The sequence below is a fragment of the Schistocerca piceifrons genome, chromosome 2, assembly GCF_021461385.2.
Source record: "Schistocerca piceifrons isolate TAMUIC-IGC-003096 chromosome 2, iqSchPice1.1, whole genome shotgun sequence".
Classification (NCBI taxonomy): domain Eukaryota; kingdom Metazoa; phylum Arthropoda; class Insecta; order Orthoptera; family Acrididae; genus Schistocerca; species Schistocerca piceifrons.
The window spans coordinates 146,416,976-146,440,787 of NC_060139.1; the positions used below are offsets into that span (position 1 = coordinate 146,416,976).

At 42.7% G+C, this 23,812-nt stretch overlaps 1 protein-coding gene across 2 annotated transcripts in view; it reads right to left on the reverse strand.

The window, feature by feature from the left end:
• Window positions 1-2,243: 2,243 nt before the first annotated feature.
• LOC124776731 (arginyl-tRNA--protein transferase 1) overlaps window positions 2,244-23,812 on the reverse strand; it is a 164,208-nt gene continuing 142,639 nt past the window's right edge. The window contains exon 10 of one of the 2 annotated variants that reach the window (XM_047251850.1): window positions 2,244-3,101. In XM_047251850.1, the coding sequence (XP_047107806.1) occupies window positions 2,955-3,101 (147 nt within the window). In that variant the 3' untranslated portion in view covers window positions 2,244-2,954. The remainder of the gene's footprint in view (window positions 3,102-23,812) is intronic. The other variant, XM_047251849.1, reaches the window with a different exon arrangement.

A 23,812-nucleotide genomic window follows, 5' to 3' on the forward strand; every position in this document is an offset into this window, starting at 1 on the left:
AGACCTCTCTGCTGGGATCTTCTTCAGGATCCTGTGGTGTCCACCGTAGAACAACCACTTTCAGAGACCAGTGTCACGTTCTCTTATAAAAGGGAGCTTTCCTGTGCGTGCAGTGGAGAAGTGATATTATGGGAATAATTTGTGTGGCTACCATTGGTGGGCCACTGTCATTGGATAGTAAGAAAAGTATTCCCATGCTAATGCCAAAGAAGGGGGTTATTGGCTAAATGTCTTGTGGCTACCATTGGTGGGCCAAAATCACTGTTTAGAAAGGGATTTTTCCTGCACTTAGGCTGGAGAAGAATTATTGGTTACAATTTCTCCTATTGCTATTGGTGGGCCATCACCATTGGCTAGAAGCGAAACAGGCAGAGCACGAAAGAGGGAATGTTTTTCAAAAATATTATTGTCCGCAGATGTCGCTTTCTGTTACCGGAAGCCCATAGCCATCCTCTCTATTGAAGTTACATGCATTCTTAGAAATCTCAATTGCTACTTGGACTTTTCTTTTATAAATGTTGGTTTCCTAAGCTACCACTTGTTCGTTATTGAAATCAATGTCAAGACCACAGTTCTCGTGATGTTCTGCTACTGCCAATTTCACACTTTGTTTTAGCTGCATGTGGTGTTTGTGTTCTTTAGTATGTTCTTTAACAGTTCTTATCATCTTGCCTGCATACACTTTGCTGCACTCGCACATCATTTCACAGATGCCCGCAGTGCGGAGACAATCAGGTGCGTCCATTTTGTGCCAGAAAAAGTCGTTATTTTGTTTTGACTGAAGAAAATGGTCTAAATACTGCATGTGCCCCCCCCCCCCCCTCCCCCCTCACACACACAGGGGAGGAAAAGCAGCACCGCCAACCTAAATTTCACATAAGGATCACAAACGACTAGTAGTGGTACAGGGTACCCTCCGCCACACACCGTACAGTGGCTTGCAAAGTATGTACGTAGATCTACATGTAGGTGTAAGGGGAGGCATTACCTAACACACACAACCCTTGTATGTCTACAGTATCCTGGCTGACTAACACCATGAATTGCCAACTCCAGCTGACACAACTCCTACCCCAGGTGAGCCACAGTGCAAGCACAGTGTAGTTATCATGTAGGCACATGCCTGTGTATGATTTACACACTACAATTCTGAAAACGCATTTGCCTGAAATCTAGCAAAGTTCTCAGACTTGTTTAAGTACCTTTTGATGAATCAGCACCTGTACGATTCAGAAATTTGTTGTCTTTACTCCTTAAATTATCTACACTGCTACCAGATGAGTTATTTAGCTCTTGGAAATGTCCATTCACCCTTTCAACAACAAACAGGTTCAATGTCATGAACACATAGAGTAGTATACAATGATCCCAATGGAGTTGGAGGACACAGCTGCTTTGCACTTGATGGAGTACAAGACAGACTGGAACTAATGGTTGGTTGCATGGGATTTCATTGAGTTTACACTAACATTTTTTAAGAATAATTGGAATAAGGCCATTGCTGCTCATCCAACAAAGATATGAGATATATTTAAAGCTATTTTTACAAGTACCACTAATAATCCAGAGCTGATGGTCTATTTCATTACACATATGGCTAATTACATCTGTCTTTGTCATTATTTTTCTTTGGAGGCTGAATGCGCAAACAAATTCAAAGCATACCCATGGGGACCAATACATCACTTCCTTAGAGGACTCTTATTAATTTTCTATTATATTCACTGATAAAATCATCTTGATTTGCAATTAGGGTAAAGACACACTCCCTTCACTGCCACAGAATCACAATATGTGGTGTGAAATAAATTTCACTTGCTGCTCACCTTGCTCCCAAACATAATTCACTTGCTCCTTGACAACAAAACGAGCCTTCTGATCGCTATGACCTTCTGTGTAACAATACATCCAATTCAATAACAACCACTCCTGCCACATCAAAAAGTCTCTTTTTTCCCACAGTCTGGGCACATGTAGATGGTAGCTACATAGTGGCAAATGATTCTGTATAAAAAAGTTTAAGGTTTTGCTAAGGCTGAGTCCGGTGACCTAAAATATCAAATTAGTGTATTTTAGCAAAACTCTTTCACTGCCACGTCAAAACATTTTATCTGCACTTATATTTTCTGGCTTTAGAAACTGAATATAATTAACCTAATGGGTCATTTAATTAAAATGTTACAGACAACACATGAAATAATGAGCATAATGCATTAAACTCGTCAAAGTTCATTTTTTTATTAAAATTTGCAAACATTAATCATCATAATGCATGAAACATAATATCCTGATTACATTTTGGAAAAGCCCAATATCTGTCATTATTTCCAAACTGAACTCACTTTATTTCTGCATTGTTTTATTTTGAAATACAACAACAAAGCCAAGTCATTTAATTGGAAAACAAGTTTGAAAATCGTGCTGTATTTTCAGTGAGACATCACATGTTAATATTATCATGGAGGAGCAGAATAGTTTATATGTATAATTCACTCAGAAGCATCTTAAATGTGCTAATAAGGCAAAATTAAAGAAACTGTTGTACTTGAAAATAAAGTAAAAATATAAAGGCAATGTAATAAATTGGTTAAACAGGAAAAGAGGAAAGAAACTATTGCAAATAATTATTAGCACTGTCACGCCAATATAAATAGAACCACATATTTCAAGTCAGGTACTTAAACAGGAAGGCAGCCTCATTAAGTAACAACATACAACTTTATTGACAATGAACACAACAAATACATTATGAATCAGAGCTGTATGATGGCTACCTGCCAATAAGATTTAAGAAGAGGAGGATTATCTCTTAATTTGTTACTAAAGAAGCCAGAGATTCTTCCATGAACATCACTCTAATAAACTTCTTTTAGCAAACATCAGCTATATACAAATAATGCACCTGTCACTATACATATTAACGTGCATTTGGGTGTATCTAATATTACATAGCATCAAACCCTCACAAGCAGCATTCTTCTTGCACATTTCATACCAACCAGTCTTGCATACTGCATGACTTCTTCACTATCATCAGTATTTCTATTTAGTGTTCTGTAGATGAAGTATGGCATTGCCTGTTTGTGGAACAGTATCAGTATCTGCAAGAAAATGGAAAAAGTTAGCAAATGACACTGCGCTGCAGAAACATGTCTTGAATTTATATTTAAAAGAAGCCAAAAATGTAGAAGAAAGGAATGTTACTCTACTCAGACTGACACAGTGTGATGAAAGAGATGACATCTTTAATCTGCACACTATATTACTGAACTATTTGGTGTCATCTAGTTGCATCCTCAAAGGTTCTATTGACCTAAATCAAGTATTGTGACATGATCACGACAGTTAACTCACATTTGGTAGGAATGGGATTCAAATGCTTGTCTGGACATTCAGATTTAAGTTTCCTGCCCTTTCTGAAAATCACTTGAGGCAGATTTAGACATGGATCATTGAACAGGAGACAGCCAATTCTTTCAGCCTAGTCCAGTCTGAGTTTCTGCTCCATTTCCAATAACTTCAATATTAATGGGCTTTTAAACTCTCATCTTCCTCATTTACCTAGTTTTACATTCACATTTGTCCTATGCAAAACACTCATTTTGTGTGCTAATAGGGATAAGAGATAATTTTTCAGTACACTTTCCTTGCATACTACTACACACCTACTGGACATAACAGAGCAAGCTTGAACCATCCATTTGTTCTTATTCCATTTCTAATAATAATAGTAATAATAATAATAATAATAATTTCTTTTTGATTTTAGCTCTTTTTCTGAATGATACATCTACAAGAATTACCTAAAACAGCTACTTTCTTACTTAATATGACTTCCATAAAGTTTTATTACTCAATATGTCCGAATGTATTGGCATACTTATGTTTAGTCTGAAAGCCCTTCTGTCCCCCTCTTCAGTAAGCATTTTTTTTCCAAAAACATTATATGAAATTAGTTATTCATAATTAAAGTTTTCATCTTCTGGAATGTTCCATTTTTTAAGTGGTGATTATTTTCTAAATTTCGTTACCTAGTTTTGTAGCCCTAATTTTTATGATTACAAAAATGCCTACTCGCACAAGAAAAACATGTTAGTTTGCTTATTATTTGATCTAGAAGATTACTTTTTTAAGCCGATTTTGGTAAGATTAGGAAATCACCATGGGAGTAAACAATGTATTAAAAAAATAATACCCACAACTTTGTCAATTTTCTTATCTAACACATAGTTAAACCAGACTAGTTCTTGACTCATTGAAAATTGTATAATCACTAATTGTGCTCTTTTCCCCATCATAAATTAAAAGTTAATATCCAAATTCAATAATTAACAACACACTCTTCTGTATGTAGGAGAACAGGACAATGCTACAGTCAGTCCATGTTTATTAACCATCTTCTTGTAGATTGAAGTTTGTACCCATTCAATTAATGATGCAGTAAATGCGTGCTGAGGTAAAGTGTACAAGTCCAGGCCTGTCTTTCAACACGTGGTCATCTGCGTGTTAACCAATTTGTCAACAGAGTGTATGTAAATATGTAGACAGTGTTCAGGACTTTGTAAGAGTATGTACGAGGGGCATTCAGTAAGTAATGCAACACTTTTTCTCCCCCTGAAAGCAGGTTAGTTTTCTTCAGGATTCCAATACACCATATTATTCCCCAGTCTTTTGGCTGCATGCTTGCATGGTACCACTGTACTGATCAATGTCTGGCCAACATCTTGCTGCATCAATAAATTCCCCACCATCCACATACTGCTTCCAGTGAAGCGCATCCTTCATTGGGCCAAACAGGTGGATGTCGGAAGGTACAAGATCCAGGCTGTAGGGTAGATAAGTAAGAACAATACAGTAAAGTTTTCTGAGCTACTTTCACATGTGCAGATTTGTGTGAGGCCTTGCACTGTCATGGAAAAGGAGAAGCACACTTGCATTCATGTGGTGATGAACACACTGAAGTTGTTCCTTCAATTTCCTAAGGATAGTACAATACACTTCAGAGTTAATTGTTGCACCATGAGGGAGGACATAAAACAGAATAATCCCCCTGCCATGACTTTACTGGGTGAGGGTGTGGCTTTGAGCTTGTCTTCAGAGGAGTGGTGTGGTGCCACACCATGCATTGCTGTTTTATTTCCAGTTTGAAGTGACAAACACAGATTTCACCACTTGTGATGATGTTCAACAAAAAATTGTCATAATTAACCTTATAACACACAATCAACTCTGCACAGATGGTCCTTCATTGCTCTTTATGGTCTTCTGTTGGGCATTGAGGAACACAGCAGGCACACACCTTCGAGTACCCCAACTGGTGGATGAGTGTGTCTGCACTACTAACTGAGACGTCCATTTGTGCAGTGAGGTGTTTCATGGTGATCCATCTATCTCCTGTGTGTCCACATGTTCCAACACTGCATGAGTCACAGATATGTGTGGCTAGATGACAGGCAGGAGATGGGACAAGTTTGCGTGATCTAGTTGCAATGATGACATATATGCCTTGCCCTAAGATTCACTGTGCTTTTGCTCACTGCCAGGTCTCCGTAGACATTCTGCAAGTGCCTATGAATATCTGTGATGCTCTGGTTATCTGCCAAAAGAAACTCAGTGACAGCTCTCTGCTTAGAATGGACCTCCATTACAGATGCCATTTTGAAGGCTATGTATAGCACTGCCACCTAATGGAACTTGGAATATTCCTCGATGTCCCACAGCAAATTCCAGATTTTTTTAAACTGAAATTGGCCGAGGAAAAAAAATGGGTTGCATTATGTATTGAATGCCCCTCATACTTGTCCACCTTTGAGGATTATACAACAATGTAGGAAAAGACAGATTGCTACTTACCATAAAGAAGACATGTCAAGTTGCAGACAAGCACAATTAAAAGACATCTACATAAAGCTATCGGCCACAGTCTTCAACAGTAAAGAAGAGACATGCACCATTCATACACAAAAGCCAGCACACCTCATGCACATGTGACTGCCAACTCCAGCATCTTGGGCTGGAATGCAACTATCACGTGGGATGCAAGCAGCAACCTGGAGAGGGCAGGAAAGGGGAAGGAATAGTAGTGTACGGGTGGGGAGAGAGAGGAACACTGTCTGATGGAGTATGCATGAACCAGAATATCACCAGGTAAGGAGGTGTGGAAAAAAGGAACAAAAAGTGGAGGAGTAGTGAAAGATAGGAGGATGTGTTGGCAGACTGTGTCAAATAAACAGGGTGGGAGATAAGAATGGGGAGGAGATGATAGGACAGAGGGGGTGGAGGATGTGGGGGCAGTAGTTATCATAGGGATAATTATGGGAGCAGAGAATGTGTTGTAAGGATAATGCCCATCTGCACAGTTCAGAAAAGCTGGTTGTGGAGAGAAGGATCCAGATGGCTCGGGCAGTGAAAAGGCCACTGAAATCAGGTGTGTTAAGTTCAGCTGCATGTTGTGCCACAGCATGGTCTATTTTGCTCTTGGCCACAGTTTGGAAGGGACCATTAATCCTGGTGAACAGCTGATTGGTAGTCATACAAATATAAAGCTGTGCAATGATTGCAGTAGAGCTGGTAAATGACCTGGCTGCTTTCACAGATGGCCTGACCCCTTGCGGGGTAGGATAAACGTGTGACAGGACTGGGTGGGCAAGGGGTTGGTATTGGAGCAGCATGGGGATGGGCTAGGATGATGTGTGGGCGACAGTACACCACAATAAGAGGGGGGGGGGGAAGTATCTTGGGTAGGATGTCCTTCATTTCAGGGCATGATGATAGCTAATCAAAGCCCTGGCAAAGGTTGTGGTTCAGTTGTTCCAGTCCGGAGTGGTACTGGGTTATGAAGGAGATTCTCCTATGTGGCAGGTTCTTGGGGCTGGTGGGAGGATTTAGGCTGTGAGGGGAAATGGCATGGGAGATCTGTTTGCGGACTAGGTCTGAGAGATGGTGCCTGTCTGTGAAGGCCTTGGTGAGAGCTCCACCATACTGAGCAAGGGAGTTTTTGTCACTGCAGATATGCCATCTCCTGGTGGCCAGGCTGTATGGGATGGATTTTTGTGTGTGAAAAGGATGACAGCTGTCAAAATGCAGGTACTGTTGGTGGTTGGCGGGTTTAATGTGGAAGAGGTGTGGATGGAGCCATCAGAGAGGTAGTGGTCAACATCTACGAAGGTGGAATGCTGGGTCGGAGAGGACCATGAGAAGTGGATGGGAGAGAAGGGGTTGAGGTTGTTAAGGAAGAAAGATAAGGTGTCTGGCTCTAAGTCCAGATCATGAAGATATTATCAATGAACCTGAACCAGACTAGGGAGGCCAGGAAGGTCTCTCTAGATGGGCCACAATATGGTTGGCATATGAGGGTACCATGTGGGTGCTCATGGCTGTGCCGTGTATTTGTTTATATACATCTACATCTACATTGATACTCCGCAAGCCACCCAACGGTGTGTGGCGGAGGGCACTTTACGTGCCACTGTCATTACCTCCCTTTCCTTTTCCAGTCGCGTATGGTTCGCGGGAAGAACGACTGTCTGAAAGCCTCCGTGCGCGCTCTAATCTCTCTAATTTTACATTCGTGATCTCCTCGGGAGGTATAAGTAGGGGGAAGCAATATATTCGATACCTCATCCAGAAACGCACCCTCTCGAAACCTGGACAGCAAGCTACACCGCGATGCACAGCGCCTCTCTTGCAGAGTCTGCCACTTGAGTTTATTAAACATCTCCGTAACGCTATCACGGTTACCAAATAACCCGGTGACGAAATGCGCCGCTCTTCTTTGGATCTTTTCTATCTCCTCCGTCAACCCGACCTGGTACGGATCCCACACTGATGAGCAATACTCAAGTATAGGTCGAATGAGTGTTTTGTAAGCCACCTCCTTTGTTGATGGACTACATTTTCTAAGCACTCTCCCAATGAATCTCAACCTGGTACCCGCCTTACCAACAATTAATTTTATATGATCATTCCACTTCAAATCGTTCCGTACGCATACTCCCAGATATTTTACAGAAGTAACTGCTACCAGTGTTTGTTCCGCTATCATATAATCATACAATAAAGGATCCTTCTTTCTATGTATTCGCAATACATTACATTTGTCTATGTTAAGGGTCAGTTGCCACTCCCTGCACCAAGTGCCTATCCGCTGCAGATCTTCCTGTATTTCGCTACAATTTTCTAATGCAGCAACTTCTCTGTATACTACAGCATCATCCGCGAAAAGCCGCATGGAACTTCCGACACTATCTACTAAGTCATTTATATATATTGTGAAAAGCAATGGTCCCATAACACTCCCCTGTGGCACGCCAGAGGTTACTTTAACGTCTGTAGACGTCTCTCCATTGATAACAACATGCTGTGTTCTGTTTGCTAAAAACTCTTAAATCCAGCCACACAGCTGGTCTGATATTCCGTAGGCTCTTACTTTGTTTATCAGGTGACAGTGCGGAACTGTATCGAACGCCTTCTGGAAGTCAAGAAAAATAGCATCTACCTGGGAGCCTGTATCTAATATTTTCTGGGTCTCATGAACAAATAAGGCGAGTTGGGTCTCACACGATCGCTGTTTCCGGAATCCATGTTGATTCCTACATAGTAGATTCTGGGTTTCCAGAAATGACATGATACGCGAGCAAAACACATGTTCTAAAATTCTACAACAGATCGACGTAAGAGATATAGGTCTATAGTTTTGCGCATCTGCTCGACAACCCTTCTTGAAGACTGGGACTATCTGTGCTCTTTTCCAATCATTTGGAACCCTCCGTTCCTCTAGAGACTTGCGGTACACGGCTGTTAGAAGGGGGGCAAGTTCTTTCGCGTACTCTGTGTAGAATCGAATTGGTATCCCGTCAGGTCCAGTGGACTTTCCTCTATTGAGTGATTCCAGTTGCTTTTCTATTCCTTGGACACTTATTTCGATGTCAGCCATTTTTTCGTTTGTGCGAGGATTTAGAGAAGGAACTGCAGTGCGGTCTTCCTCTGTGAAACAGCTTTGGAAAAAGGTGTTTAGTATTTCAGCTTTACGCGTGTCATCCTCTGTTTCAATGCCATCATCATCCCGTAGTGTCTGGATATGCTGATTCGAGCCACTTACTGATTTAACGTAAGACCAGAACTTCCTAGGATTTTCTGTCAAGTCGGTACATAGAATTTTACTTTCGAATTCAATGAACGCTTCACGCATAGCCCTCCTTACGTTAACTTTGACATCGTTTAGCTTCTGTTTGTCTGAGAGGTTTTGGCTGCGTTTAAACTTGGAGTGGAGCTCTCTTTGCTTTCGCAGTAGTTTCCTAACTTTGTTGTTGTACCACGGTGGGTTTTTCCCGTCCCTCACAGTTTTACTCGGCACGTACCTGTCTAAAACGCATTTTACGATTGCCTTGAACTTTTTCCATAAACACTCAACATTGTCAGTGTCGGAACAGAAATTTTCGTTTTGATCTGTTAGGTAGTCTGAAATCTGCCTTCTATTACTCTTGCTAAACAGATAAACCTTCCTCCCTTTTTTTATATTCCTATTAACTTCCATATTCAGGGATGCTGCAACGGCCTTATGATCACTGATTCCCTGTTCTGTACATACAGAGTCGAAAAGTTCGGGTCTGTTTGTTATCAGTAGGTCCAAGATGTTATCTCCACGAGTCGGTTCTCTGTTTGATTGCTCGAGGTAATTTTCGGATAGTGCACTCAGTATAATGTCACTCGATGCTCTGCCCCTACCACCCGTCCTAAACATCTGAGTGTCCCAGTCTATATCTGGTAAATTGAAATCTTCACCTAAGACTATAACATGCTGAGAAAATTTATGTGAAATGTATTCCAAATTTTCTCTCAGTTGTTCTGCCACTAATGCTGCTGAGTCGGGAGGTCGGTAAAAGGAGCCAATTATTAACCTAGTTCGGTTGTTTAGTGTAACCTCCACCCATAATAATTCATAGGAACTATCCACTTCTACTTCACTACAGGATAAACTACTACTAACAGCGACGAACACTCCACCACCGGTTGCATCCAATCTATCCTTTCTAAACACCGTCTGTACCTTTGTAAAAATTTCGGCAGAATTTATCTCTGGCTTAAGCCAGCTTTCTGTACCTATAACGATTTCAGCTTCGGTGCTTTCTATCAGCGCTTGAAGTTCCGGTACTTTACCAACGCAGCTTCGACAGTTGACAATTACAATACCGATTGCTGCTTGGTCCCCGCATGTCCTGACTTTGCCCCACACCCGTTGAGGCTGTTGCCCTTTCTGTACTTGCCCAAGGCCATCTAACCTAAAAAACCGCCCAGCCCACGCCACACAACCCCTGCTACCCGTGTAGCCGCTTGTTGCGTGTAGTGGACTCCTGACCTATCCAGCGGAACCCGAAACCCCACCACCCTATGGCGCAAGTCGAGGAATCTGCAGCCCACACGGTCGCAGAACCGTCTCAGCCTCTGATTCAGACCCTCCACTTGGCTCGGTACCAAAGGTCCGCAGTCAGTCCTGTCGACGATGCTGCAGATGGTGAGCTCTGCTTTCATCCCGCTAGCGAGACTGGCAGTCTTCACCAAATCAGATAGCCGCCGGAAGCCAGAGAGGATTTCCTCCGATCCATAGCGACACACATCATTGGTGCCGACATGAGCGACCACCTGCAGATGGGTGCACCCTGTACCCTCCATGGCATCCGGAAGGACCCTTTCCACATCTGGAATGACTCCCCCCGGTATGCACACGGAGTGCACATTGGTTTTCTTCCCCTCTCTTGCTGCCATTTCCCTAAGGGGCCCCATTACGCGCCTGACGTTGGAGCTCCCAACTACCAGTAAGCCCACCCTCTGCGACTGCCCGGATCTTGCAGACTGAGGGGCAACCTCTGGAACAGGACAAGCAGCCATGTCAGGCCGAAGATCAGTATCAGCCTTCCCTTCAAAGGAGAAGTAGTTGTGGGCTAGGATAAAGTCAGTAAGGTAAATGAGGTAGTGGATATGGAGTCTGAAGGACTTTGGAAAAGGTAGTGTTCAGCAGTGCTACGACCGTAAGCATGAGTGATGTTAGTGTATAGGGAGACGGTGTCAACAGTGACAAGTAGGGGTCTAGGTGGCAAAGGGGTGGGAATGGTGGAGAGTCAGTGAAGGAAGTGGTTAGTGTCTTTGACGGGTATTTGATTGGGGGTGTTGGTCAATGAGGGCCAAAATTCTTTCAGAGGGAGCACAATAACCAGCCACAATAGTGTGTCCAGGATTGGGTTTGTGGATTATGGGGAGCATGTAGAAGGTGTGTGTGTGGGGTGTCATAAGGGTGAGGAGGGAAATATATTCAGGGGAGATGTTCTGGGAAGGGTCTAAGGCTTTAAGCAGGGACTGGAGATTGTGTTGGACTTCTGGGATGGAATCACTCTGACAGAGTTTATAGTTGGAGGAGTCAGGTAACTGACAAACGCCTTCCACCAGACAGTCACTGCAATTCATAACAACGGTGATGGAACCTCTGTCTGCAGGTAGGATCATTAGGTCAGGGTTTTTTTTTAAGTCATTTCTGGGTGTTCTTTCTTTTACTGGAAGGTTGATTTTCTGAGGAAGAGACCTGGGGAAGGATGGTGAGGCAAAGTTGGAGGTAAGGGATTCCTGGAAGGTGAACAGTGGGTGGTTAGGTGGGACGAGGGAAGGATCACAGTTGGATGGTGATAAGAACTGGAAGAGGCATGGTTAAATGTTGGAATTAGGGTGGTCTTGGTTGGAGGGATTGGTAGCAAAGAAGTGCTTCCATTGTAGGAATCAGGAGGAGGAGTGTAGGTCTTTGACAAGTCCAGCGAGATTAAATTTGGGTGTAAGGCTAAAGGTGAGGCCTTTTGATAGAACTGAAAGTTCTGTGGAGCTGAGGGCTTTGGCGGAAAGGAATAGGTGGTTCTGTGACGTCTGTGCCATGAAGATGCGTTTTTGAAGTACCAGGTTTGTGAGGACTAGGGATTGGCAGAAACTGAAAAGGTTTAGGTCATAAAGAAAGGAGGGGTGGGTTCCAGCAAAAGGGATCTTTACACTGAGGGCTTTTGGGAGGGGAGGAGGGAGGGGAGAGGGGGGGGGGGGAGATTCCATGGTTTAACCAGAATTTGACGAACAAGATGTGGGACTGGGTTTTAGCCAGGGAAAGGGATACTTTTCTGAACTGGTGCAGGAAGATGGAGCAAGGTCTATTGTGGTAGGAATTGTGTAAACAGAATGAGAATGATGCAGAAGTGGTCAAAATAGGTGTTGATGATTGTGAGAGGAGTTGGATAAGTGAAAAGATGAGTAAAATGCATAAAGGCACACAGAAACATTTACAGATATGCAAAAATATAAACAGATACATAAAAATATACACAAATACATGAAACCACATAAAATTTTGCACAAATTTCCTTCAGACTCCAAATCCACTGTCTCATTCCTCATACACCTTACTGATTCATTAAAGAAAAGGAGATTTTATAGTTGTCAGTTTTGCTAAGTCAACTAGTGGCAGATGCTGGATTATAACCAACTGTCAACTTTATTACACAACATTGGAGATTGTGCTTTTCTTGAGGAATTTTAAAGTTCTTCATTGTATTTTGGCGATTGCGTCCTTATTTAGTACACAATATGCAGAGTCGTCCTATAGCTGGTTCAACTTGCCTAAGTACATCAGGTTGGGAGGATAACAGTTGTGTTGCCTTTTCCACCAGTAAGACCATAATATCAGTATCCTCACTGAGATGCTACTGGACCTTTTCCTCGATGCAGGTAGCTTGGGATGAAAAATGTCCAAGTAAAGTTTGGTCAGTAAATTTTAAGAAATAAGTTTAATCTGACAAACACATGTAAGTATGGCAACTGTTAATCATTTTGAATCCCAAAACGAAGATTTGTAACAATATTAAAGAAGGAAAGTTGCTACTCACCATATCCCATATAGCAGAGATACTGAGTCGAAGACAGGCACAACAAAAAGATTCACACAATTATAGCTTTCAGCCATTAAGGCCTTTATCGACAATAGACAGACATACACGAACGCACACATGCTCGGATGCACACACACACACACACACACACACACACACACACACACACACACACGAGCACAGAGGACAAGCTGTATCAGAATCAGGCAATCTATCTGATGAACTACAACAGTTCTGCAAAGCAGATACTGTGAACGGGAGATACACTATGCCTTATACCCAGCACATGTTACAAAGTGAAGAACTGGAAAAAAGTGACGAAAAACCGGAATAGTTGTTTTGCCATACATCAGTGGCGTTTTTTTGAAAATAGGATGATTACAGAACAAATACAGTTAAATGCTTCTTCCATCTGCCAACGAAACTCAGAGCTCTTCTGTGCTCAATGAAGGAAATGTTAGTTAAGATGCCACAGTGTTCATAAGATTCCCTGTAACAATAGGAATTCATGTTGGACAAACACATCAGACTGTGGAAGACAGACACATCAAAAATTGATGACACATTTGTCTGGACCAACCATGTTTTGTACTGTCATTAAAGAAGTGGTGGAAATTTGCAGAGCCATAACACTTGTGAACAGTGGTACTGGTTTCAAACTTGGGTCCAGAACTGCTAATATTAAAAGTCATGGCAACCACAAAGGGAAACTATTGGTCATATATGGGATGATGCTTTGGTATCAACTTAAATATTTGGATGGTAATGACAAGGATGATTGCATACGAGCAGAGATTTTTTGGCATATTACTTCTGACAGAGGGAACTGGTGCGGCAGACGGCAGTGCATAGTAGAAACAACAGCCTTTGTGCTTGTGCCAGAATCTTTGGTTCATCATCTGAAGATGGCATAGCTGTCATACCCACAACCGATTATGAAATTTTTGCTACTGGTTGCCAAATTTGGCATCTTCGTGCCTGTGCATTCCCTATTTATGTTGGGATAAATAGGAGGCGTCAATGATAGTTCAGCTCTGTGTGTGTGTGTGTGTGTGTGTGTGTGTGTGTGTGTGTGTCATACCTGAAGATGTTGTCAGCTGCACTGATGAAATATTGCAGGAATTTCAAGAAATTCAAAATCGCGCCAAAGAACCATTTGTGATACCTTCCCGTACCTTGGTAAGGACAAGCAGCCATTGGGATAATATATTATTTGCTTCATATAGTCATTTGTAGATACAGCCTACAGGAAAATTAAAGAGACCTCTGGAGAAAAGAGAGCCACTTGTATGAATATCAAGAGCTCAGATGGAAACCCAGTTCTAAGCAAAGAAGGGAAAGCAGAAAGGTGGAAGGAGTATATAGAGAGTCTATACAAGGGTGATGTACTTGAGGACAATATTATGGAAATGGAAGAGGATGTAGATGAAGATGAAATGGGAGATACGATACTGTGTGAAGAGTTTGACAGAGCACTGAAAGACCTGAGTCGAAACAAGGCCCCAGGAGAAGACAACATTCCATTAGAACTACTGATGGCCTTGGGGGAGCCAGTCCTGAAAAAACTCTACCATCTGGTGAGCAAGATGTACGAGACAGGCGAAATACCCTCAGACTTCAAGAAGAATATAATAATTCTAATCCCAAAGAAAGCAGGTGTTGACAGATGTGAAAATTACCAAACTATCAGTTTAATAAGTCACAGGTGCAAAATACTAACGCGAATTATTTACAGACGAATGGAAAAACTGGTAGAAGCCGACCTTGGGGAAGATCAGTTTGGATTCCGTAGAAATGTTGGAACACGTGAGGCAATACTGACCTTACAACCTACCTTAGGAGGAAGATTAAGGAAAGGCAAACTTACATTTCTAGCATTTGTAGACTTAGAGAAAGCTTTTGACAATGTTGACTGGAATACTCTCTTTCAAATTCTAAAGGTGGCAGGGGTAAAATACATGGAGCGAAAGGCTATTTAAAATTTGTACAGAAACCAGATGGCAGTTATAAGAGTCAAGGGGCATGAAAGGGAAGCAGTGGCTGGGAAGGGAGTGAGACAGGGTTGTAGCCTCTCCCCGATGTTATTCAATCTGTATATTGAGCAAGCAGTAAAGGAAACAAAAGAAAAATCTGGAGTAGGTCTTAAAATCAAGGGAGAAGAAATAAAAACTTTGAGGTTCACCAATGACATTGTAATTCTGTCAGAGACAGCAAAGGACTTGGAAGAGCAGTTGAACGGAATGGACAATGTCTTGAAAGGAGGATATAAGATGAACATCAACAAAAGCAAAATGAGGATAATGGAATGTAGTCGAATTAAGTCGGGTGATGCTGAGGGAATTAGATTAGGAAATGAGACACTTAAAGTAGTAAAGGAGTTTTGCTACTTGGGGAGCAAAATAACTGATGATGGTCGAAGTAGAGAGGATATAAAATGTAGACTGGCAATGGCAAGGAAAGCGTTTCTGAAGAAGAGAAATTTGTTAACATTGAGTATAGATTTAAGTGTCAGGAAGTCTATTCTGAAAGTATTTGTATGGAGTGTAGCCACGTATGGAAATGAAACATGGACAATAAATAGTTTGGACAAGAAGAGAATAGAAGCTTTCAAAATGTGGTGCTACAGAAAAATGTTGAAGATTAGGTGGGTAGACCACATAACTAATGAGGAGGTATTGAATAGGATTGGGGAGAAGAGAAGTTTGTGGCACTACTTGACTAGAAGAAGGGATCGGTTTGTAGGACTGGAGGGCAGTGTGGAGGGTAAAAATCGAAGAGGGAGACCAAGAGATGAATACACTAAGCAGATTCAGAAGGATGTAGTTTGCAGTAGGTACTGGGAGATGAAGGACCTTGCACAGGCTAGATTAGCATGGAGAGCTGCATCAAACCAGTCTCAAGACTGAAGACCACAACAACAACAGTCATTTGTAAAACAATGAAGGTACTTCAGCTTGACAAGGAACTTCAACAGCATCAAATGTCACTTAAAGAAACAAAGAAAAAGATTTGCCCAGAATTTTCCAACTGTTTTAAGAACATTTATGGCCTATATTCCATCATCATCCTGAAAAAGACTAAGCCAGAATGCAGCATAACAGTATACCAAGGAAAGAAGAATAAGAATGTCATTACTCTACGCACACTACTTCCTGGAGTAGCGGTGAGCAAAGAAGGAAAGAACAAAGAAATTACTAGCTTTTGTAACACCACAAATTATAGTGTGACGTCATCGATCAAATGATTCACAATTTTCCAAATAAGGTTGTTTGTACGAGGTGGCCAACGCATTTCTTTTATAATGTTCTAGACATGGCAGTAATTTCAGTCTCCAGTTGGTAAATGAATTCACGACTGGGAAACAACAAAGAGAGTGACAGGAGCAAGAAAGCCAATCAAATGAAGAAGTGGCTACAGGAACAGGCAAATTAAAAAGGTGAAAGAAGTGTCAAATTGGAATGTGCAAAGGAAACAAGACCAACGACATCTGTGAGAAATACAAAAAAGCCATCTGCAAAAAATATGATGAAATGTACCAATGATATGATGATAATGCTTAGCAATAAACAAGTGAAATAAATTAAAAACTCCAGCTCTCTACCCAAGGAAATTATCAATAGACTGCAGGGTTGCAGTTCTTTGTCTCCCAGATTATACAGCCACCCAATGTCCAGAAATCTGTACAGAAACAAAAAAGTGGTTCAGAACAAAATGAAAGTCATAAACTATGCTTGGACCACATACTACAAGCTGTAGCAGTACCACAGTTTAAGATAGGAAAGTTAGATTCAGTGCAACATTTCTGAGCACACAAGTTACAGCCAGGCGTGGGTCTGTTGACAGTAAGTTACGCTGACCAGCGGTTGCAAAATAGAATGAAGGCCACAGAGCCATTGACCACTGAAAAGAGTAAATGCAGCGGTTTGCATGGCACAAGTTACAGGCAGAGGGGGCCCACTGGTGCAACCTAGGTGTGTGAGTATGTGACTCGGAGCAGTGTGTTAGCAAAACAGAGACGCAAAGCCGCGTATAAATAGGTGCTGGTTTTCTAACAAGGCATTCAAGTGTGGCAGTTCTCCTGGGCGTGTCACACCACTGGCTACACGCAGATAGGGCACCAGTGTTCCAGTCCACGGTAGGTCGCTTGTTCAGCCCCCTGTGGCAGATGCGGGGTCCGTAGCCAGCCAGCAACGGGCCACTCGACGGCTCGCTACTGCGGGCAGTTGTCTTGCCTCCCAACACGCATCGGAGACATGAAGGGCAAGGGCCGCAGATTCAGCTGCTGGATCGTGGGTGCTCATTGTCAGCGTGTTCTTAGCCACACTGGCGAGGGAGCGCACCGCGGGCCGCCTTGCAGCAGGCAGCACTGAGGCGGCAGAGGCGAAGGCCGCTGAGACGGCTACCGGCGTATCCTGACGTCACAGCCGTACAAGGCTGACACACTGCAGTGCGGGCATGGGTCACTGAGGCAGCCATTCTGTGCCAAGCTGTTTCGCAGCATGTCCTCAGCATTGCGAGACCCGGTGACACAGACTGAGGGAATGCAGCACTGTAGTTGGAAACAATAAAACACTTGGAAAGCTCGGACGAGTCTTAATACGGTGCCTTCTACCTCTTACCGCTACATTTGGTGTTGCTGTTACATTTGGTGTCAGAAGTTCCCACTACATTTGGCGTCAGATAAGCGGGCATCATCTGTACAGTACAACGTTTGAGCCCACTGCCTGCATTAAAGTCACAAAACGTGGTGAGCGTTGACCAATTTTTCTTTTTGAGTGTTGGACGTTTTCTTTCTTTTTTTTGTTTGTGTTTTGAGTATGGCTCCTGGCAGGCCATTTTGGATGTTTTGCGTAGGCACATTATTTTGCTGTTGGAGTAAGTGTTATTGTATTTGGGGCAGCAAAATTTATTATTTTTTTCTTTTTCATGGCAATTGATTACTTTTGTATTGGTTTATGATGATAATGAGTGTGATGATACAGAGGTGTAGTAAGTCAGGTTGTTCTTGTACTTAAATAAATGTTTTGTTTAGGGACTAACTGGGAACGAAAGCAACACAATGGCACAGTCACGGACGCATTATGTGTGAGAACCAGAAGCGGTGTGGATTTTGATGGAAAAGGTAGCACAATTGATGTGGACAATACGCAGTTGTCAAGTGAATTAACATCTAGAAGTGAGCAGGAAACCGCATTGGATCAGTCATTGTTACCTAGGATGTCGCAGCAGGAGATTGATCCAGCTGCCACAAGTTTGACTATTCCATTTTCTGGCAAGGTATCTGAGGATGTGTGTTCATTTGTGGAGAACTTGGAAACTTCAGCTATGATAATGATTGGTCGGATGAACAGCTGTTACATGTAGCCAAAATTAGATTAATGGGTGAAGTGAAGACATATGTAAGGTGTTCTGAGGCCTTAAGGAAGACAGGACAGTTTAAGCAGTTGAAGGAGGGGCTTTTACAAAGTACAAGAAACAGAACAGCGCTTGGTACTTTAGGGAGAGGCTGAATAAAATGACGAAGAGACAGGGGGAGACAGGAGAGAAATTTGTGGACAGGATAAGAGAAATTAACGAGTATACTTACGAGTTGGGTCAGAGCGATGAAGCAAATGGTGTTCTGTTGCAGGAGGCCAAGCAATGGACACTTGAAGTATTTTTGTGGAGGTTACCAGCACATATATCACGGAAAGTGGGTGAAAGGACTCCGAAAGATTTGTATTCAGCCATTCAGCTGGCAATCCAATGTGAGGAAATAGACTTGGCAATGGGGGTACGTGATAGACAAACAGTGTTTGCAGTGGGTATAAAATGTTATAAGTGTGGTCGTACGGGACATGTACAGCGGCAATGTACCCAGTCACTGAGGAATAGATGAAGAGGTGGAAATCATATGCGTGGAGGATGGAGAAGTGGAGTTAGTAGAGGTGGACAATCGTTAAATGGCAAAGGGGGCCCAAGACCTACCTAAGGGAGCTCCCGTTTAATTTCAATGCTACGAATACGTATGCAGACGTGGAATGTTCAGTGGTAGGATCCATAGGAACTAAAAAGTTCAAGATTTCATTGAACACAGGGGCGCAAGTGTCGGTGGCTACTAAGAGTTTAATGGGGTGAAGGAAGTTAGACCCACCACGTTATAGGTTGCATGGAGTGGGGGATAACGAGGTCACAACTTTGGGGTCAGTGACAGTTGGCATTTGCATAGGGAAAGTCCGATTTGATGCATGCATGGAAGTAGTACCATGGGTAAGTGAGGGCTACGACATGATTCTAGGAGTAGACTTCTTGCATCAACATCATGCCAAAATTGAACTTGGACAACAAACTGTGGAACTTGGTGGAATGTTATTTCAGCCACAGGAAACTGTTGTCGATGCAGAGCTGTCATGAGGGGCGTTCAATGTAATGAACAAACCAATTGAACCGAGTACATTAGCATTAAGGCTTAATTCACATGAGTGTGTGTCTGGTGGCACCGGGAAGTCGCTTTGGGTAAGTGTGGAGTCGAATCTACCTGTGGGTACAGTATATGTTATTGAACCATTGGAGGATAATGAAGTTTTGGGTCCATTGGGTTGTTTTGTGAAACGTAGTATTGTACGCATAGAAGAGGGAAATGACAGGTGAGTAGTCCCCGTGAACGTGGTTAATTTTAGAGCTGTAGACGCGAATTTGAGAAAAGGAGTTTTGATGTGCCAGATGACAAAGATTCATCTTCGAGAGGTAGGCAAAGTGATCAACCACTAACTGCTGATAGAACTGCATTGCGTGACAAAATTAAGCATTTGAAAGGAGGAGAAAGAGAGCAAATGGAAGAATTATTGGGGAATTTAAGGATTTGTTTTTTCCACAAGGGCTGTTGCCAGCAACTCCATTAATTCAACATCGGATACCAACAGGGAATGAAGCACCTGTTTACCGTAAACTATACAGAATATCAAGGTATTTGCAGCCAATTGTCGAGGATTTCAGCAGCTTGTGGATGGTATTATAGAGCACAGTAGTAGTTGCTGGGGAGTGGGCACTGTCATTGTACCTAAAAAATCCACGGATGGAAATAAGAAATACAGGTTCTGTTGTGACTACCGATACCTCAATAATAAGACAGTAACGGACACATACCCGATTCCAAACATATCGGAGACTTTGGTTCACTTAGGACAGTGCCAGTACTTTTCTACAATGGATTTGACAAGTGGTTATCATCAGATAGAGGTGGCTCCAGAGGATCATCAAAAAACTGTGTTCTCTACTCCTGGAGGCCATTACCAGTACATCAAAATGCCATTCAGTTTGAAAAATGCTCTGGCAATGTTTCAGAGGTTGCCAGACAGTGTCTTGAGGGGTTTGAAACCACAGCAGTGTCTTGTCTATTTGGATGACATTATAATGTTCTTAAGTAGTATGGAGCAACACAGACAGTGGTTAAGGGAAGTCTTTATGAGGTTAAGAGCAGCTCGTTTGACATTGAGCCTGGGAAATTGTTGGGTTGGGTTGTTTTGGGAAGGAGACCAGACAGGGAGGTCATCGGTCTCATTGCATTAGGGAAGGATGGGGAAGGAAGTTGGCCATGCCCTTTCAAGGAACCATCCCGGCATTTGCCTAGAGCGATTTAGGGAAATCATGGAAAACCTAAATCAGGATGGTCGGATGCGGGATTGAACCGTCGTCCTCCTGAATGCGAGTCCAGTGTCTAACCACTGCGCCACCTCGCTCAGTAGGAGAAGTGTCATTTTGCATTAGAAGTATAATATTTGGGTCATATTATTAGTAAGGACGGAGTGTGAACAGATCCGAGGTTGGTACAGGCTGTAAGGGATTTTTGGGAACCGAAAACAGTTAAGGAAGCGCAGTCAATCATCAGAATTTGCAATTTCTATCGAAAGTTCATGAAGGGTTTTGTAGATTTAGCACACTCGTTGACGTGATTGTTACAGAAGAGTGTGAAATTTGAGTGGACAGAAGAGTGTCAGAAAACGTTTGACAAACTGAAAGAAGTGTTAACATCAAGTCCTGTTCTTGTGTATCCAGATTTTGAAAAGGAGTTTATACTAGCATGTGATGCATCGAATCAAGCATTAGGGTGTGTTCCTGCTCAGGAAACTGGTGGGGAAGAACATCCTGTTGCCTATGCGCCTAGGCAGTTGAATGCAGCAGAGAGGAATTTCTCAACAACTGAGAGGGAGATGCTTAGCGTAATCTATGGAATCACATATTTTAAATGTTATTTATATGGGAGAAGATTTCGGGTAGTGACAGATCATGCTGCGTTGAAGTGGTTGTTGGGGTTGAAGGATACGTCCACTAGACTCGCTAGATGGGCTGTGAGGCTTAGTGAATTCGACTATGAGGTGGTGCACAAGCCAGGGAAGAAGCACGGTAATGCGGATGCACTGAGTAGGAAGTGGCAAAAGTAGAAGTCATAGGTTACGACCTAGTGGTATGGCAAGAATTACAGGACACAGACAACAATTGTACATTGTATTGGACACAGCCACAATTTAATATGTACGATGGTCTTCTGTGCAGGGAAATGAAGTTAGGGCCAAGGGTAGAAGTGCCAGCGAAACTGAGAGATGAGGTTTTAAAGGAAGCACATGACCACGTGTTATCTAGTTATGGAGGGTGTAGAGCAATGAATAGGAGAGTGGGCGGAGCTATCGGTGGAGAGTTAGGAAAGTAGATGTGGATCAGTATATCAAGAATTGTATACCATGTGTGCAGAGAGCAGATTTGAGTCGGAAACAGATACGGCTATGACGACTGCCGGAAACAACATGTCCATTCTCTATGCTTAGGACCTTTCAGGTGAACACCATCAAGGAACAGATTCGTTCTGACAATAATAGACCATTTTTCGAGGTATGTGGAGATGGTGGCTATGCCAAATCAACAGGCAGCAATGGTTGTGCAAGCATTAGTAAACAACTGGATTTTGAAGTTTGGTGTACCGGAGACAATAATTACTGACCAAGGGACCAACTTTATGTCGGGTTTAATGAAGGAACTGTGTAAATTGTTGAACATAAAGAAGTTGAGGACAAGCGCATTGCATCCACAGGCCAATGGAAGGACAGAATGGGTACACGGAACAATTGGGAAGATGCTGAGTTTTTATGTGGATTCTCATCACCATCAGTGGGACGAGTATTTGAAGCATATTGTACGTGCATACAATGCCAAAATCCATGCAAATACCGGTTTGTCTCCACATGAGGTAGTATATGGGCGAAAAATGCTGTCACCATTGGATTTAGTGAAGCTACAGAAAGGAAACACCGGTGACTCTGTACGTCAATTCACTAGAACAATTTGGGAGTTTGGAAATGGGTACAAAAGACGAATATGGAAGCTTTGGAAAGGCAGGAAGACGCAGTGAAGCGGAAAGGAAGTTTACCGCAGTACAGAGTGGGGCAATGGGTAAGGCTGTCCAGCCCCTATACGCAAAAAGGGAAAAACGAAGAAGTTTCTCATGAGGTATCAAGGGCCACAGCAAGTTGTTGAAACCACATCCCCCATTAATGTTAAGCTTCAGCTACCAACTAGAACAATGATAGTACACATTGGGTGGTTATGGCCATTTAAGGGTTGCCCGGATGTGATTCCAGGCATATCACAGGAAGGAAAGAGGAAGTAAGAGAGAGTGAAGAGAGGTGCTAAGCACAGAGAAAACCAGGAAGATAGAGTACAGCATGAAGTACCATATGCTTTGCGATCCAAAAAGTAGTAGAGTATTTGTAGTTTTTTTTTCATTTTCTTATCTATCATTGGGTTTGCGTAGATTAATTAGGCATTGTATTTTTGTGTCTGTATTTTTGAGTATAGACTGCTGCGGGCAGCAGTCATTTGGAAGAGGGAGGAAGGGTGATGATGATCTATGTCCTCAGGTCTCTGAAAAGGGGAGCATTGAGCAAGTTTGTGGAAGTGAAAACTAAGGAGGTATTGCTGATTTCAGCAGCTAGCAACTGGTATGCCAAGATGACAAGGGGGGAATTACAAAGCTGCCATAGAGGGAAGGTAACGGTATATCCAGCCAGGGTGATGCGCACCAATCTGGACACATGCATGGTGCAGTTATTTTTAGCCAGGAAGAAAGAAATAGACTGTCCAAGGGATACTGTGGAGCCAAAACTGAGCTTGCAATGAGTCAGGATGCACTGGGTCTTCTCCTCCTATGACAATTTGGTAGTAGTAGCAAGTTGTTTTGAGCGGGGAGTATTTGTAGAAGCGAAATGCATAGGGCTCGAGGGGAACGGAATTTTAATCAATGGAACCGTGTGTAACATACTAGGACCAACCTTCCACCTGCCAGCATCTATTTCAGGAATCTCGCAACTGAATTTTACACAGCCACAGCTGTACTGTCTAGAAGCCACTTCAGAATTTTGCCAAGGCAGAACCTGACCTTGTTAAATCAAACTATGGAGCCTGGTCTGTTGAGATCCGTAAACCAGTACATTTTAGAGCAAGAGTGGCACATATCAGCTGAACAAATGGTTCAAATGGCTCTGAACACTATGGGACTTAACATCTGAGGTCATCAGCCCCTAGACTTAGAACTACTTAAACCTAACTAACCTAAGGACATCACACACATCCATGCCCGAGGCAAGATTCAACCTGTGATCGCAGCAGCAGCATGGTTCTGGACTGAAGCACCTAGAACTGCTCGGCCACAGTGGCTGGCTCAGCTGAGCAGCTTGTGCAACATGTCGCTCAGTATAGGGAAAGGCCACGGCAAATAACGATCATTTTGAGCACCTCTGTGCTAAGTGTCTTCGCAGCCTTAACTTTGTTACGTGTTGTTTTCATTCTGATCAGGCAGAGAGCCAATTCCAGGAGGGATCCAAGGGTAGTCCAAGTCCCAGTGGATTGAATACCGAGGGCATGAGACG